Source organism: Xenopus tropicalis, chromosome 5 (assembly GCF_000004195.4).
Source record: "Xenopus tropicalis strain Nigerian chromosome 5, UCB_Xtro_10.0, whole genome shotgun sequence".
In the NCBI taxonomy this organism is placed as follows: Eukaryota; Metazoa; Chordata; class Amphibia; order Anura; family Pipidae; genus Xenopus; species Xenopus tropicalis.
In genome coordinates, this window is record NC_030681.2 from 9253033 (window position 1) to 9267392 (window position 14360).

The 14360-nt window shown below is 42.9% G+C and overlaps 1 protein-coding gene across 2 annotated transcripts; it reads left to right on the forward strand.

Moving 5' to 3' along the window:
* Positions 1-514: 514 nt before the first annotated feature.
* LOC108647647 (calpain-8-like) lies at positions 515-10211 on the forward strand. 2 transcript variants are annotated; one of them, XM_031902370.1, is made up of 7 exons: positions 515-626; positions 3079-3212; positions 3415-3580; positions 4605-4679; positions 4874-4959; positions 5464-5537; positions 6051-6175. In XM_031902370.1, the coding sequence occupies exons 1-7, from the start codon at positions 531-533 to the stop codon at positions 6071-6073; spliced, it is 654 nt and encodes a 217-aa protein (XP_031758230.1). In that variant the 5' UTR covers positions 515-530; the 3' UTR covers positions 6074-6175. The 2 variants fall into 2 exon arrangements, with proteins under 2 accessions (XP_031758230.1, XP_031758231.1); XM_031902371.1 differs by lacking the exons at positions 515-626; positions 3079-3212; positions 3415-3580; positions 4605-4679 and adding exons at positions 7811-7965; positions 8538-8549; positions 9342-10211 and having other exon boundaries at positions 6051-6190.
* The last annotated feature ends 4149 nt before the right edge of the window (positions 10212-14360 follow it).

The window sequence follows — 14360 nt, forward strand, 5'->3', positions numbered from 1 at the left end:
TCCTATAAATAATAGTGATGTTATTCGTGTCACATGACTCATTGATACTTGTGTATTATAATAAATAATGTACCCCCTGTTGTAAAATATAAGAATATTATGGAGTTCCACGACCTGTATAAAAGCACTCGGTCTTTGGTCTTGTGCTTTTATATGGTCATGGAACTCCTTGGTAACATTACTCAAAATATATATATATATATATAGAGTGATGCTAAACAACTGTATTGCAGGGATTACATTAACGGGGATATTGCTGTAAGCCTGACATGCATTAGGGATATATACGGGGCAGCAGGGCCACATTTATAGCACAATAACATTTTCATTGCTCACAGGAAATCCATCCCAACCCCGAATTCATTACCAGTGGAGCAACACGTTTTGATATTTGTCAACAAGGTTTAGGTAAGTAGCAGTGTCAGTTTGGTACATCAGTAAAGTACATAAAGTCCCATGATTTATCCCATTTACACTTATCCTTTCCCATGTATTTTCCTTGTACAGGGGACTGCTGGATTCTGAGCTCAATGGCATGTCTCACACTCAATAAAGAATATCAGTCCCTGGTTGTCCCTCAGGATCAAAGCTTTAAGAACAACTATGCGGGGATCTTCCACTTCAGGGTAACAATTATATGTTTTCATTTCCCTGTATTCATATGTGGATTTTCAATAAGGCTAGAGGCTAAGCCTCCCCAAACCTGCTTTGGCACCTTAAAAAAAAACAAAAAAAATCCTTCGCACCGTTTCTGCACTGTCCTGGAAATCTTCTTGTGTTCCTGCAAACTCAGGTTCTGCTGTGCTCTGATTGGATCTTTCTTCTTGTGGATTCTCCGAATTCTGGCGAATTGTTTCGCGAAAGTTCCGTGAAAATTCACCGGGGAAAAATTTGTTGCGCAGATTTTTTTTGTTGCAGGTCAAATTGGGCGCGTCCAAAAGGGGACGGTCACGTCAAAATGGGCGCAGTCGCGTCAAAAAACCCGTGGGCAACAAAAAATAGATGCGGGCAACAAAAAAATAGCCACGGGAGACAAAAAAGATGTGGGCGACAAAAAAATCGCGCAACAAATGCGTTTCGTGAATTTTTCGCCGTTTTGCAAATTTTCTTGCCGTTTCGCGAATTTTATGGCGAAGTGAAACGGTACAGATTCGCTCATCACTAATGGTAAGTTAACTCTTTCCCCCTGAAAAAGCTCATTGTGCTTTTATATATTTGTTGTTGTTGTTTTTTGCACTTACTATTTTTTTTTTACTTTTGTCATTGTTTTGTTCATTCTAGTGAGTTACAGTGGGACCAATGTATCAGTGCCAGTGTTATAGTGCCAGGGCCTGAATATCTGCCATCAGTGCCCACTGCTTCTCGCTGCATATAATGTGCTGGTTTTGTAAATACAGACTGCGTCTCACTGTATATAATGTGCCTGGGGTGTCAGTGTTCAGGTACATTCAGTGGCTAGCTCAGGTCACAGCATATTCCCATAGAGAGGAGATTATTTGGAGAAAGAGAATCTCCTGCGTTAGATAAAGGGGAGAGATACCTGAATCTGTATATCATATTACTGAATACTGTTTGGATTTAATAAAGAAGTTCATTTGGTTAAGCAGCAACCTCCAGTCTCCTGGTCAATTCCTCTCCAGGCAGATCAACAACAACCTGGTAAGCACTCATCCAAGGGGCAGCAAGGTCCCGGGAGTGCTCAAATAGCACACATGCTCAAAGATGCACAGGGACCATTTCCCTACCACTTTTAGGCTCACAGTGTAATGCACCCCTCCCTCACCTTGTTCCATTGTGACGTAATGGATTCTGGAACCCAAAGGTCCTCTGCTTTCTGTTGTGAGTGGTGCACAGATTCTCTGGAAAGAGAGAGGAACTTTAAATCCCAGAATCTTCACTTCACAATGGAACAAGGTGAGGGAGGGGTTGCATGACACTGTGAGCCTAAGGGAGGTGGCTAATGTTTCTACTGAGTATCATGGCTTCCTTTAAGTCTGTGGAATCAGGTATGCCTGTGTAAAAGACAATACATTTATATTTACTTATTGTTATTTGAGTTGATTTTAATGTCTCCTTCATGTACAGTATGAAGACTGGTGGGTCATGCTCGGCCACTTCACATCATCTGTTTCTTAAAGGGGTTGTTCACCTTTGGGTTAACTTTTTGTATTATGCAGAGAGTAATGTTCTAAGACAATTGGTCTTCATTTGTATTATTTGTGGGGTTTTTTATTATTTCACTTATTGTTAAGCAGCTCTCCAGTTTGGAGTTTCAGCAGTAATCTAGATGCTAGGGTTCAAATTACCTTAGCAACCAGGGGGGGGGTTAAATAAGAGACTGGAATATGAATAGGAGAGGGGCTAAATAAAAAAGTAACTAATAATAGTAACAATAACTATAAAATTGTAGTCTCACGGAACAATAGTTTATTGGCTGCTGGGGTCAGTGACTCCCACCTGAAAGCTGAAAAGTATCAGAAGAAGGTAAATAATTAAAAAAATATATAATGGAGACCAATTGTAAAGTTGCTTAGAACATAATAAAGTTAACTTAAAGGTGAACTACCCCTTTAAGATGGAACAGTAACATCAATTGTTTTAGTATTTAATTCCCCCCAAAGCAGCTATAATGGTAGGTAAGGTTTACTTCCCCTTGAATTTTTTTAATGCTCAGCTTGGATTTGACTTGCAGAGTGCTCCATAGGAGAAAGGGGACTTCCGGTTCAGCGCAGAGGAATTCAAACCGCCGTCACCTTTTCCCCTTTCTCCTATGGAGCAAGTCAAATTTAAGTTGAACATTTTAAAAAATCCAAGGGGAAGTAAGCCTTACCTATCATATAGTTGTTTTGGGGGGAATTAAGTATAATAATTTGGTGTTGCTATTCTTTTAAGTGTTATTGCCAATATAGGAGGCATATCAAATTGTGGTGCAAAGTTTGCCAAGATCTAGTAACCTATAGCAACCAAAGGCATCCTCTTAAGGGAAGACCTGTATGTTATTACCTGTTGATGCCTTATCATGCAATACAAACAAACATCACATAACCCCCCACTGTAACATATTCCTGTCTCTCTCAGTTCTGGCAGAGGGGCGACTGGAAGGATGTGGTTGTGGACGACAAACTCCCTGCTACAGACAAGAAATTGGTGTTTGTGAAATCAGCTGAGGAGAATGAGTTCTGGCCTGCACTGCTGGAGAAGGCTTTTGCCAAGTAAGTGTTACCCTGCTCATTACTGTCTGATACCCACTCCATACGGTACCTGTATAGGCAGAAGCTCACTCCAGGGGCTCTCACTGGCTTATGCTTAGGGGTGATCATGAACATCCTTCAGCGCCATACAAATGAAATTTGTTTGTCAGCCATAATTTGTTTCCTGTGAGTCAGTTCATGGCTGTATTATGTTCACCCACAGGCTGTATGGATCCTATGAAGCCATTTGGGGAAAATTCCCAATCATAGCACTGGAGGATCTCACAGGTGGAGTCTGTGAGAGTTACTCGCTGACGAGCGCTCCAGGTGATTTGTTCCAGACTATACAGAGGGCTGTGAGAACCCAATGCCTACTCACCTGTTCATCTGTAAGTTCCACCAAATTTCTCTCAGGTATCAGAAGCATTTGACTTTCAAAATATATTAAATTGTAAAAGCTTACAGGTATGACTATAAAAAATAACTTTTAAAAAGATAATAAAATGCTAAAAGAATATCTAAATTAGAAAGCATATTGTATTATACCAGCACCCAAGGGGCTCAAACGCTTGGGTGCCCATATGACAAGCAACTTAGGCAGAAAGGAGGATGCCTATGCAGGACTGTATTTAGGTCTGGTTCCACCAAAACTGTGCCCTCATTTAAGAGTTACTTGCATCTGTGGTCTGACTCTGCACATAGGAAAGGACTGTAAAACCAGAACTAGGGGCAAAACAGCAGGGGCAAGGCAGTCCTGTCCTTACAAACTGCCCCAGCAGGGCCGGACTGGCAAATGCCAGAGGGGCTGCTGTGATTCCATAGACAGTCACTATTTATTGGACTGGTGGGGCCAGATTGGGCCTCTGGGTACTTGTAATGCCAGGGTCTATTTAGAATCCTGTCTATGTCTGTGCCCTGGTCAAACTAGCCCCCCCCCCCCCACAGTGCCTCCCCCCACCTGCCCTCATGAATACAACCCTGCCTAGTGCAGCCAGCACTGTATTCATGGTGGGAAAGTAGGTCTCTGCTGTCCTTTCTGTGGAAATTCAGAGTGTAGGGCAGGGGTTGACAAACAGAGCTAACTGTGCCAATTTTATGCACATTTCTGCCCTGCACTTTGTAAATGCCCCCATTATGAACATGAACATTTTACAATATAAATATAAAAATGTATAAATATAAATTTTGTGCATTTATTTTGTGATTTCAAAATTGTTTTTGTGCCCATGGAAAAAATGTTGTGCTGACAAATACATTTTCTGACTACAAAAAATCACTTGTCCATCAAATGCAAGCCCCACTGTACCAATGCTGGCAGCTGAAGAAGAGGAGGAAGGTTGCAGGGTGGACATTGCTATGCTAAAGTAAGGCACATGTTCTGATTTTCTGATTTCCCTATTGTTGTTTTTTCAGGGTAAAAAAAACGAAGGCCCTGAGAAAAGCAGCATATTTGAACTCCATGTATATTCCATCACCGGAGCAGAGGAGGTAAGAAACCCTGCGTAAATAAGAATCCGACTGTAAGGGGCTGTTTCCTGTTTTTTTTTGTCACCTGCCAAAACTACCCATTCATTCCCATCATGTAAAGCAAGTAAATTAGTAAAACCATATAAGCAGCGGCAGGTAATTTTGTGCAATGGGGATGGCTGGTGGGAAAGGATCACTGTGTGTGTAATTCACAGGTTCCCTATGGCAAAGGTAAAGTCCAACTGATCCGGCTGCGAAATCCCTGGGGTCATGCGGAATGGAACGGCGCATGGAGAGATGAGTACGTCATTTGTCTCTCAATATCAGCAATAGAAATTGTTAACAAAAATACCACAGGTTAATTCAAGACTATGCCAAACTCTGAATTGCACCATTGTTCCATTAGTTTCTCATTGGGCTTTTGCCCATGGCAAGTACCTCTTAGCTTGACTGGCCACCTCCAGTCAAGCTATGAGCTGCAATGGCAACCTCCTTCCCTTATCCCTGTTGTGGACAGTTCCTACTTGCCTTTGGCAAGCTAGGTTGTATGGGCAGGAGCAGAAAGTCTAGAAAGGTTTTATTTTTACCCCTAACTGCGCCCCCCCTACTTTGTCCTAGGCATCTCCCTACCCTGCCTACCCCTAGTGCAAGCCCTGCACTACCCACTACATGCTGGGAGACTTTCTGGCCCACCTACTGAGATGGCTTATGGTGCATGTGGCCCTCAGTATCACTGTGCTACAGAAGAAATGCATTGTATTATTACAGAGCAATCCATGCATTTACTGCCCATTCCTTCCTACAGTGGCCCTGAATGGAATGACGTTACTAACGAAGTGAAAAGGCTCTTCTCAATAAGATGGAAGATGGGGAGTTTTGGTGAGCATGTAGTTATTTTACAAGAGGATGAGGGGACATCCATGAGATGACAAGAAAGGAGGTTTAATCTTAAAGGGTGAAAATATTTTGCCCTAGGCAACTTGGTCGGCCACCTCACCCTGCACCTTCCCCCTTGGTGTGCAGTTCCGGGGGGGGCGATGCTATGGGTCATTGCCCCCGCTGCTAATGACAAGCGACGGGGGCAATGACAAAGGAGTAGCACTAGGGGTAGGCAGGAGAGGCTCCTGCCTGGCGCCCCCTAATCGTTGTGCCCTAGGCAGCTGCCTCTTCTGCCTACCCCTAGTTCAGGCCCTGCTTTCAAATTGCATACGGCCCTTCTGTCTGCATTTTCTATTTACTGTCATGATTATATACATGCATTTATTTTGCATAGAGTCTGGTTAAATCCACGAAACTGCAGATTTTTTCACTGTATGAATATGACGATGTTTCTTGGCAAAAGCCCCAAATGAAACTGTTCCGTAAAATAGGAATTGCTTTGTATGACTTCAGGATGCCGTATGCAGACGTGGTGAAAGAGTACAACACTGTGGAGATTTGCTACGTGGCTTCCAGCTCTGGGGTTAACATGAAGGAGCCGCACTGGAGCCTGACTCAGACAGGGGGGAGCTGGAATAAGGGGAATCCTGCAGGTGAGAGATACACAGTAACAGTCTCCATATACATGGGAGGATTCTAAGGCTCATAACTACACCCCCACAGTGAATAATTACCCAGCACACAGTTTATATCATATTAAGTGGCCTATTAAAGAATCTTACCAAACTGTTAAATATATTTATATATATCAGTAAATATTGCCCTTTTACATCTTTCCCTTGAGCCGCCATTTTGTGCTGGGCTGTGTGCTCCCTCAGAGATCACATGACCAGAAATAATGCAGCTCTAACTGTAACAGGAAGTAGTGTGGGAGCAAAAGGCAGAACTCTTGACAATGGCAGCGTCAGTGTTGTGCCCTCTCCACACCAGCCCCACAGCTACCCATCACAACACAAACTCCACACTTTTGTTGGGTTGAAAAGGCCGCAGCCAGTTTATTCACAGACCATGAGAACCTTCATCATTATCAATAACATAATTTAACCATAACATGCTAACGTCATTGAATAACTTCACAACTAATAACATAATAACACTAAGCCACTGAAGGCTGCAATTTAGTGGGAGCTATTCCTGCCCCCAGCCACATTTGGGTACCTGAGGTTAGCCATCCCCTTTAATCTGGCCCCACACCCCCCGCTGGCCACCGGCCAATGGCCAAAACTCCCTAATCTCAGGCCTAACCTTCTGACTCTGTCCTAGTGTGACTGTCTCCCCCCCCATCCTTCCTTAAACTGCCCTGTTCCCTCCTTTAATTTAGGGCTGGAGGGTGGGAGCTGCTATGGTAAAATGGTGCCTTCCCTTTTAATCCCTCCGTCATTAAAGTATAACCCTCACTCTCCTTGGCCAATCAGGTTATTAATACCTTTCCCCTGACTTCACCACCAAATCTTTTTCTAGCATTGTCATGGCCCCCTCCCCTCGACCCATTCCTTCCTCTGTGCTGGGGCCTCTGCCCATTCATTGGCTGATGGGGCCTAGCATGTATGTGTGCCTTGGCTTGTTTGTGTGCACTGTGACTCCTATGATCCCATAGGAAAATTATCTATTTAGGATTACTCAATGGCACCAACTACTAAAATAAGTTTATTTTTATAAACATGGTTTATATAGATGAAGCAGGGTTTTATATATGAGCTGTTTTATGCAATATATTTTTTATAGAGACTTACTTGGGTGTAGTTTTCCTTTAGGGGCCAGGCACAAGTACAGGGCTGCTTAGGGCCACAAAATCACTTTTGTTAGCAGAGCCGGTCCAATAAGTATTTCTGCCCAAGGCAACACTACATGGCCTGGCGCTCTGACAGAGGAGTCCCCCACACTGGCTTACTCATGCCCTGTTCCCCCCAGGGTGCCATCTGGGCTGCATACACATACACAAGCAACCCACACTACAGTGTTTATTAGAGCCCAATACACAAATCACTTGCTCCTAACCCTTCACTGGTGCTGAAGGCGAAAACAAATTGCTGAGGGTTTATGTCCCCTTTAATGGAGCTTTTCCTTAATCTGTGTAAAACAATGCATTTGAATGCAACACTCATTGCTGACTCCATGTTGCATAAATTTAGTTGAGTCACTGATTTTTATAAGATAAAAATCCATTTTTGAGCAGAAGTAATAAATTGACAATTGTGCTTATTTCCCTGCAGAGACATTTTTGGCCGACCCACGGTTCCGCTTTAAGCTGGAGGTGCCTGATGAGGACCAGGCGGCAGCGGGAGATGCGGCGCTCTGTACCGTCATTGTCGCTCTGATGCCGAGGACAGCCCCTAAGGACAACAACCTTGATTTTCAATTGTACCAGGTCAGTGGCAGAACTTGCCCTTTGTTGTATACAGGTATGGAATCTGTTAACCCAGAAACTCATTATCCAGAAAGCTCCAAATTAAAGGAAAGCAGTTTCCCATAGACTTCATTTTAATCCAATCAGCAAGTAGCCCATCAGCAAGCAGTGTTTACTTTTCATGTGTGTAAAAGCAAACTTCTTATTAGGGCTCTGGCACACAGGGAGATTAGTCGCCCGCGACAAAACTCCCTGTTCGCGGGCGACTAATCTCCCTGAGTTGCCTGAGCCCTTAAATGCATTTTAGAACCATCAGGGGGGCAGCTATTGGGAATGTCACTTACAAGGGCTCCAAAAGGACAAAAAAATGTATATATTTTACAACAGAAAAGGGGGGCATTTGCCAATTTAACATGCAGGGGGGGGAGATAAAGGTGGGCACTAATTGTATACCAGTGTATTGCTGGAAGCAACCATTGTGGGGCATGTTCTTTGTAAATGAGCAATAACCAGTAACATGAATAAAAATACAATAAAACAAGACAGATCTGCCCAAGCAATGCTGATATCAGTTTTTCTTCCTTATGTTGCAGCTCCCTAAAGAGGTACGTTTGTCCTGCATTCCTGTTGGTGTGAGGATACACAGCCCGGTGATTTCATAGGAACTCCCCACAACTGCATTTATAATTACCCCATAGGTTGTTTTTTATATTAAAGCAGCAGAAGTGAGCATATTCCCATTTATTGTTATTTATATTAAATGCCACCAAGATCCAGGCAGAAGGGACAATGCAAAACAGCCTCTCTATGGTTTTGAGCAAGCTTTGGGGGGCACCTGCCCCCTAGTTCCTAGCTGTTTTAAAACTGCCTCTTAGAAATTGCCCACAGCATCTACTACTGACTAGTGTCAAACCCCTGACACAGGGGGCATGGGTGTCTCAGGTCCCATCCCAAAACCATTAGAAAGTGTAGTTCTAGCAGTTTCAGGTGGTGCCCATTGAAGCACAGACAGTTTGGGTACTTCTCCATTGGCTGAAAAATTCCCCTTGTGCGATTGTCCTAAGAGCCAGTGTCCCACAAAAGGATTAATTAACGCAATCTGACAGTTAGCAGCTCCGGCACTGTGGCTAATATTATAATGAGTGCGAAAGACAAACACCGCACATGTAAACTATATGAAATATGAACCTTACATGTGGCACCACAATGTAAAATGCAAAAAGGACACAGGGCATTTTAAGCAGAAAGCATGGCACCAAAGGGCCCAAAATCTCTTCCCTTGACTTTTATTGTAATCTCTCAAAAGCCCCCATGTTTCATTACCCTAAAGTATTATCTGTACTGATACTGAGAACCTCTCATATGAACCTCACCCTCACTTGCCTTATGAATTACAGGTTTCCGCCCAGGTCCTAGTAAAGGATCTGAAATCTATAAAGGACATAAACGCTAATCAGAGGAACAGTAGGAAGACAGCACATTTCCGGGTGCCTAGGGGAGAGTACCTGATTGTCCCCAAACCTTCTGATCCCAATCAAAATATAGATTTTTCCATCCGAATCTTCTCCATGAAAAAGGGTGGAGCTGCCTGAGTACCAACACATGGAGAGGATGCTGGAGACTCAAATATATCTGAATATGCTTGTGTGCCTAAACATGTCGGTGTTTTGAAGTAACTGCAGCTTTTGTGCGCTTTGGGGTGTACCTGGGGCTTTTGAAAACCAAATAAGCAGCATCCTGCTCCTCAACTACTCTGCCCCCCTTGTTGTAGCTGTAGCTCAGGGTTTGTGGGCAGTTTAGAGAGCGAGTCTGTGTTTAGCAAACTAATTAATTCCCTCTATATACCAAGATAGCAGATATAGGCTTAATGACAAACTTTCCTACCTGGATATTCTGCATATCCACATGCTTCTTGCATTTCTGAATATAAGTGGGAACTGCCAAGCTGTTTTCCCTCAATTAAACCAAATAATGACCAGATAGTCATAACGAAAGTCCACATGTGGTTTGCACCAAGACTACTGATCTTCCAATCCAATCAGCAGGTCACCTGATGAAATTAAACTTCGAATTGGTTGCTAGAGGTCCAACCTTTGCAATTGTCATTATATTACCTCCAAATTATGCGATTGGCAGAGTAGGCCCAGACTTGCAGAGTGCATAAATATGCTGTTGTCCTGAGAACACATATCAAAATAAAAAATATGCTTAATACTCATTATTAAATAAGTGTGTGAAGTGGTGCACAATAAAAGAATAAATATAAACCAATGGCTACTTGTCTTACTCATGCAGATGGCAGTCAGCCCCCAGCATACACAGCCAGGGATTCCAACCTGCCCGCGATGTTCCCTATTCTTGCCCAACATCACCCACAGTAGTGTTTCCCTTTAGCAGCAGTATGGAAATTCAAATGTACCCCCTTCCCCTGTCTGATTAAGGGCATCAGCCTCCTGGCAATGATATCTGGGATCTTTGGCCACAGACTCAGTGAACAGTGGTGTAAAACTACTATACAGAGCACCACACAATGGAATGACTGAAGTTTCAGGTTATTAGTGGGGATGCCCGAAAATTGTTAATGTCAGTTGTACCCCATTTTGGACTATGTATAGGCCTTTTTTACTACTTATCATTTCCCATGGTACAAGGGCAAGAGTATTGGGGGCACACAGTGGCACCACATAGGGCACTAAGCAGTGGTTGCTGGGACAATAGTCTATGCATAGGGTCAGCAGCCAGAGACAGTGTCAGACTGGCTCACAGGGATACCAGGAAAATTCCCAGGGCCCAGGTATCAATGGGCCCTCTTGCTTCTAGCCATTTGGCCTAATTCATAGTCAGTACTTATTTTTCTATGGGAATAAAACAGCTAAATATATAGAAGAATAGATTATAATACATAAAGATGAAAAAAAATGGGAAAATATAGAGACATTGGGCCTGATTCACTAAAGGGCGATAAAACGTGCGCTATTCTTATTGTGCGCTAAAATTTTTACCGCCGCTTAATTTTGGCGATTTTTCGCACGATTCACTATAAGCATACTCGCGCTTTTTTACGCGCGATATTGCAAGCATTATTTAACTCGCGAAAGACTATTTCAATGCGGTATTTGCCTGTACATGCGCTACATTACGCGAATAATCGCCGAATATGAATGGTAGCATAGAAATAGTGTATAAAAATTGTCGAAGCATATAAATGGTGTATATAAATATTAGCCACATATAAATAGTAGATGCTTATAAATAGTAGCCACTAGTGATGAGCAAATGTGTTCTGGTTTCTTTAGTGAAAAATTAGCAAATCTTTCGAAAGATCCCCGAAACGGCAAAAATGTTGTGCGGGCAAAAAAATTGTTGCCCGTGACTATTATTTTTTGACACTTGTATCAATTTTTGGATGTGCGGTGAATTTTTGCGTGGCAAATTTTTTCATGCGTTTTGCCATTGGCGGATTGTTTTGCGAAACGCATGAAAAAATCCGCCGCGAAAAAATTCAACGCACGTCCAAAAATTCGCTGCGAATCCATGCCTGGCGAAACATTTCATCACTTGTAGCCAAATAGAAATAGTTGCGCAAATGAACGCATGCCATGTTAGCCATACACGCCAATACTTGTGGAAAATTACTGTATTAAAAATGAACATTTCCCTGCAAACTGGCGGCTGCATCACTCTGGGGGAAACACACACTTGAATAAATAACACTGTAAGTCCATATTTTATTGCAAAAAATAATTTACTGTACTTTTGTATAATTTTTCGCCTGCCTGTAGTAGGTGTTAATTTTCGTATAGCCGAATGCGATATTTAGCGCGCAAAAGTTATAGTGAATCATGCGATCATATTCTTTTCAGCGCGGAAATTAACGCAAAACGGTAAAACTAGTGCGAGAAATACCCCATGCGAAAATGGCGATTTTTCGCACGCGATAATACTATGGTGAATCGCGCGCAAGTTATTTTGCATTTTTTAACGCGAAAAAGCGTGCGATAATTTTTATCGCCCTTTAGTGAATCAGGCCCTAAGTAAGAAAAATAAGGTTTCTGGTGGGACCCTGGCATCCCAGTCCGACACTGGCCAGAGAAACACCTGCTAAGGCAGGGGCCCAAACTACAATGTAATACTGGCAATCAGCAATGTACTTACTGACCCCCTTGTATCTCCAACTGCCTGCACACCACAGCCTGTCAGGTAGAAACACTCTAACTCTATATCTCTATACCTCAGGAATAGAGGTGGGGCAGGCAATTATTTCCATTTTTCATTCAGCACTTCCTAGATGTCACAGCTCTCCTCACATTCCCTCTTCCTCCTCACCATGTAATTGTGTATCCTGTGCATTGACACGGGCATCAGGCCCCCCATTCTGGCACATACACAAGATTTTGGGGTGATACAAAGCCTGCCTTAATAACAGTGTCTACAAAATGAAGGAAACAAGATTTATATTATTTATATAGTGTAAGTGAAGTTTATTTTGCTTGACAAACAAAGTAGAAATACATTTGGAATTATTTCTTAGGGTGACAGTTCTCCTTTAATAAAACCCAGTACCTTTTTAGTAATGATACCTTCAGCAAAAGCCTCATAAAGTCAAACCTTCTCTTTAAAACATCTGTGGGGTCTGAAGCCAAAACCCTATAATTAGACTTGAGTTGCCCAGTTGGCTCAAGGCTTCCTTTACATACTCCTAGGTCATATCACAACATTTCCCCCCTATGTTTTCTGACCACTTCAGATCCTGTATTTGGTGCAAGGCCAATCTTTCTTCTCTGGAGACATTATCTCTAACGGGGTAAATTTAAATTCAAAATGCTGGGTATTACACCATCAGCTGCTATTTCCATTGGAGGAATGTTGTGTCGTGACTGTCTGGGAGGATGTTGATACTGATAGCCTCATCGTTGGCCCAAGGCCTCTTCTTCTGATGACTTCTCCTGGTGTATTTGTGTCTCACTGTTCTTAAAAAGGTGCTGAAGTATATGATCTAGACAGGACAAAAGATTTGAAGGCGCCTGAGCAAAATCTGCGTTCAGGGCTGAATTGTCAGGTGGAGAATCCCTATTGTTTCTACCACCATATCTGACGATTCAGCCTTGAACGTCAGTGGAGGGTTCAAACGATCTTTCCTGAGGCGTATGGCCACCTTAACTCTATTTTGGACGAAGATGCAGAGTAGTGACTGATATGCTCCCAGCCTGGGACCGGGGTAGGCCTTTACTATGAAAACTGGCATGGCAACCACACACACATATTGTGAGGGCCCAATGACCCTTACCGGGACTGAGGTCAGGACCAAGGAGGAAGCTGAGTACAGAAAGTCCAATACATGGTATCCAAGGGGTTAAGCAAGTCTATTAGTTGAATTTAGGCAAAAGATTGTCACGTCAGAGATGGGCGGGGTAATGGTGCCTACATCATACTATTGCAGCAGCACCACTGCTTTTAAGCCAAAATTAGTTTTACATTGGAGACCTCCAGGGCCCACTGTTGCCAACCACTAATCCCCCTGCTGCCTATGGCCCATGCTAGCAGGGGGAACATGGAAGTCAAATATTTTCTTTGGTGTTCCCATCCCCGAGGGGTCCCCTATTGGGTAAAAGGGAATGTGGCTGCCATTGGTTCCTGCCTTTTGCTTGCTCTGTGAGAACTTTGTTATTGCTAACAAGTGCCATCTCTCTTTGGACCCAAAAATTTGTCAACGATAGAATTAATTGCTATTGTTTCCAGTTATGAAGGGTTAATTCCTTTCTTCTTACAGAGTCGGACATATTAAATCTATTTTCCATAATTATAATTATTTTACAGTTCATAATGAATTGCTCTTCTTTCTTTTCTCAAGAAATGTTTGGCGTCCTGGTACCAGAAAGCAGTCAGACGCCAGGGCTTGTTTGTGTTCCAAGTATGCTGACATACAAAGGGCAATATTATTAAGTTACTTCTATCTCTGTTTGTAGCTGATGATTAGAATAAATGTATTCATGCTTTGTCGCTTGTATTGGCAGTTCCTGAGTAAAATGACTTAATATTTCAGCTTCTTAAGAATTCGAAGTCATGAGCCTTTGTGTATCAGGTTTATCACTCATTGCGTGAGAGGGAGGACAAGTTCTTTCCTAGGGTTGCTGCTGTCATTGGCGCTGTACTTTGCCTTTAAACACTCATCATGGTGCCAATTATTACTGTAGGGACCCCAAGATTTAAGCCCCTTTGCCTGGGTTCCCCTGGTGGTGGTCTGGTCCCCCAACAGTCCATTGAATTGGCCCCTTGGAAAAGAAGTTTGAGGACCCCTGGCCTATGGGATGCCATCCTCTCTCATCTCTCCACGCTTAGGTTTTTTGCATCAGAGGGGGGCGGGGGGTAGCCGAATTGCTAGTGAAGAGCCGAAATTCCAATTCAAAAATTTGAAT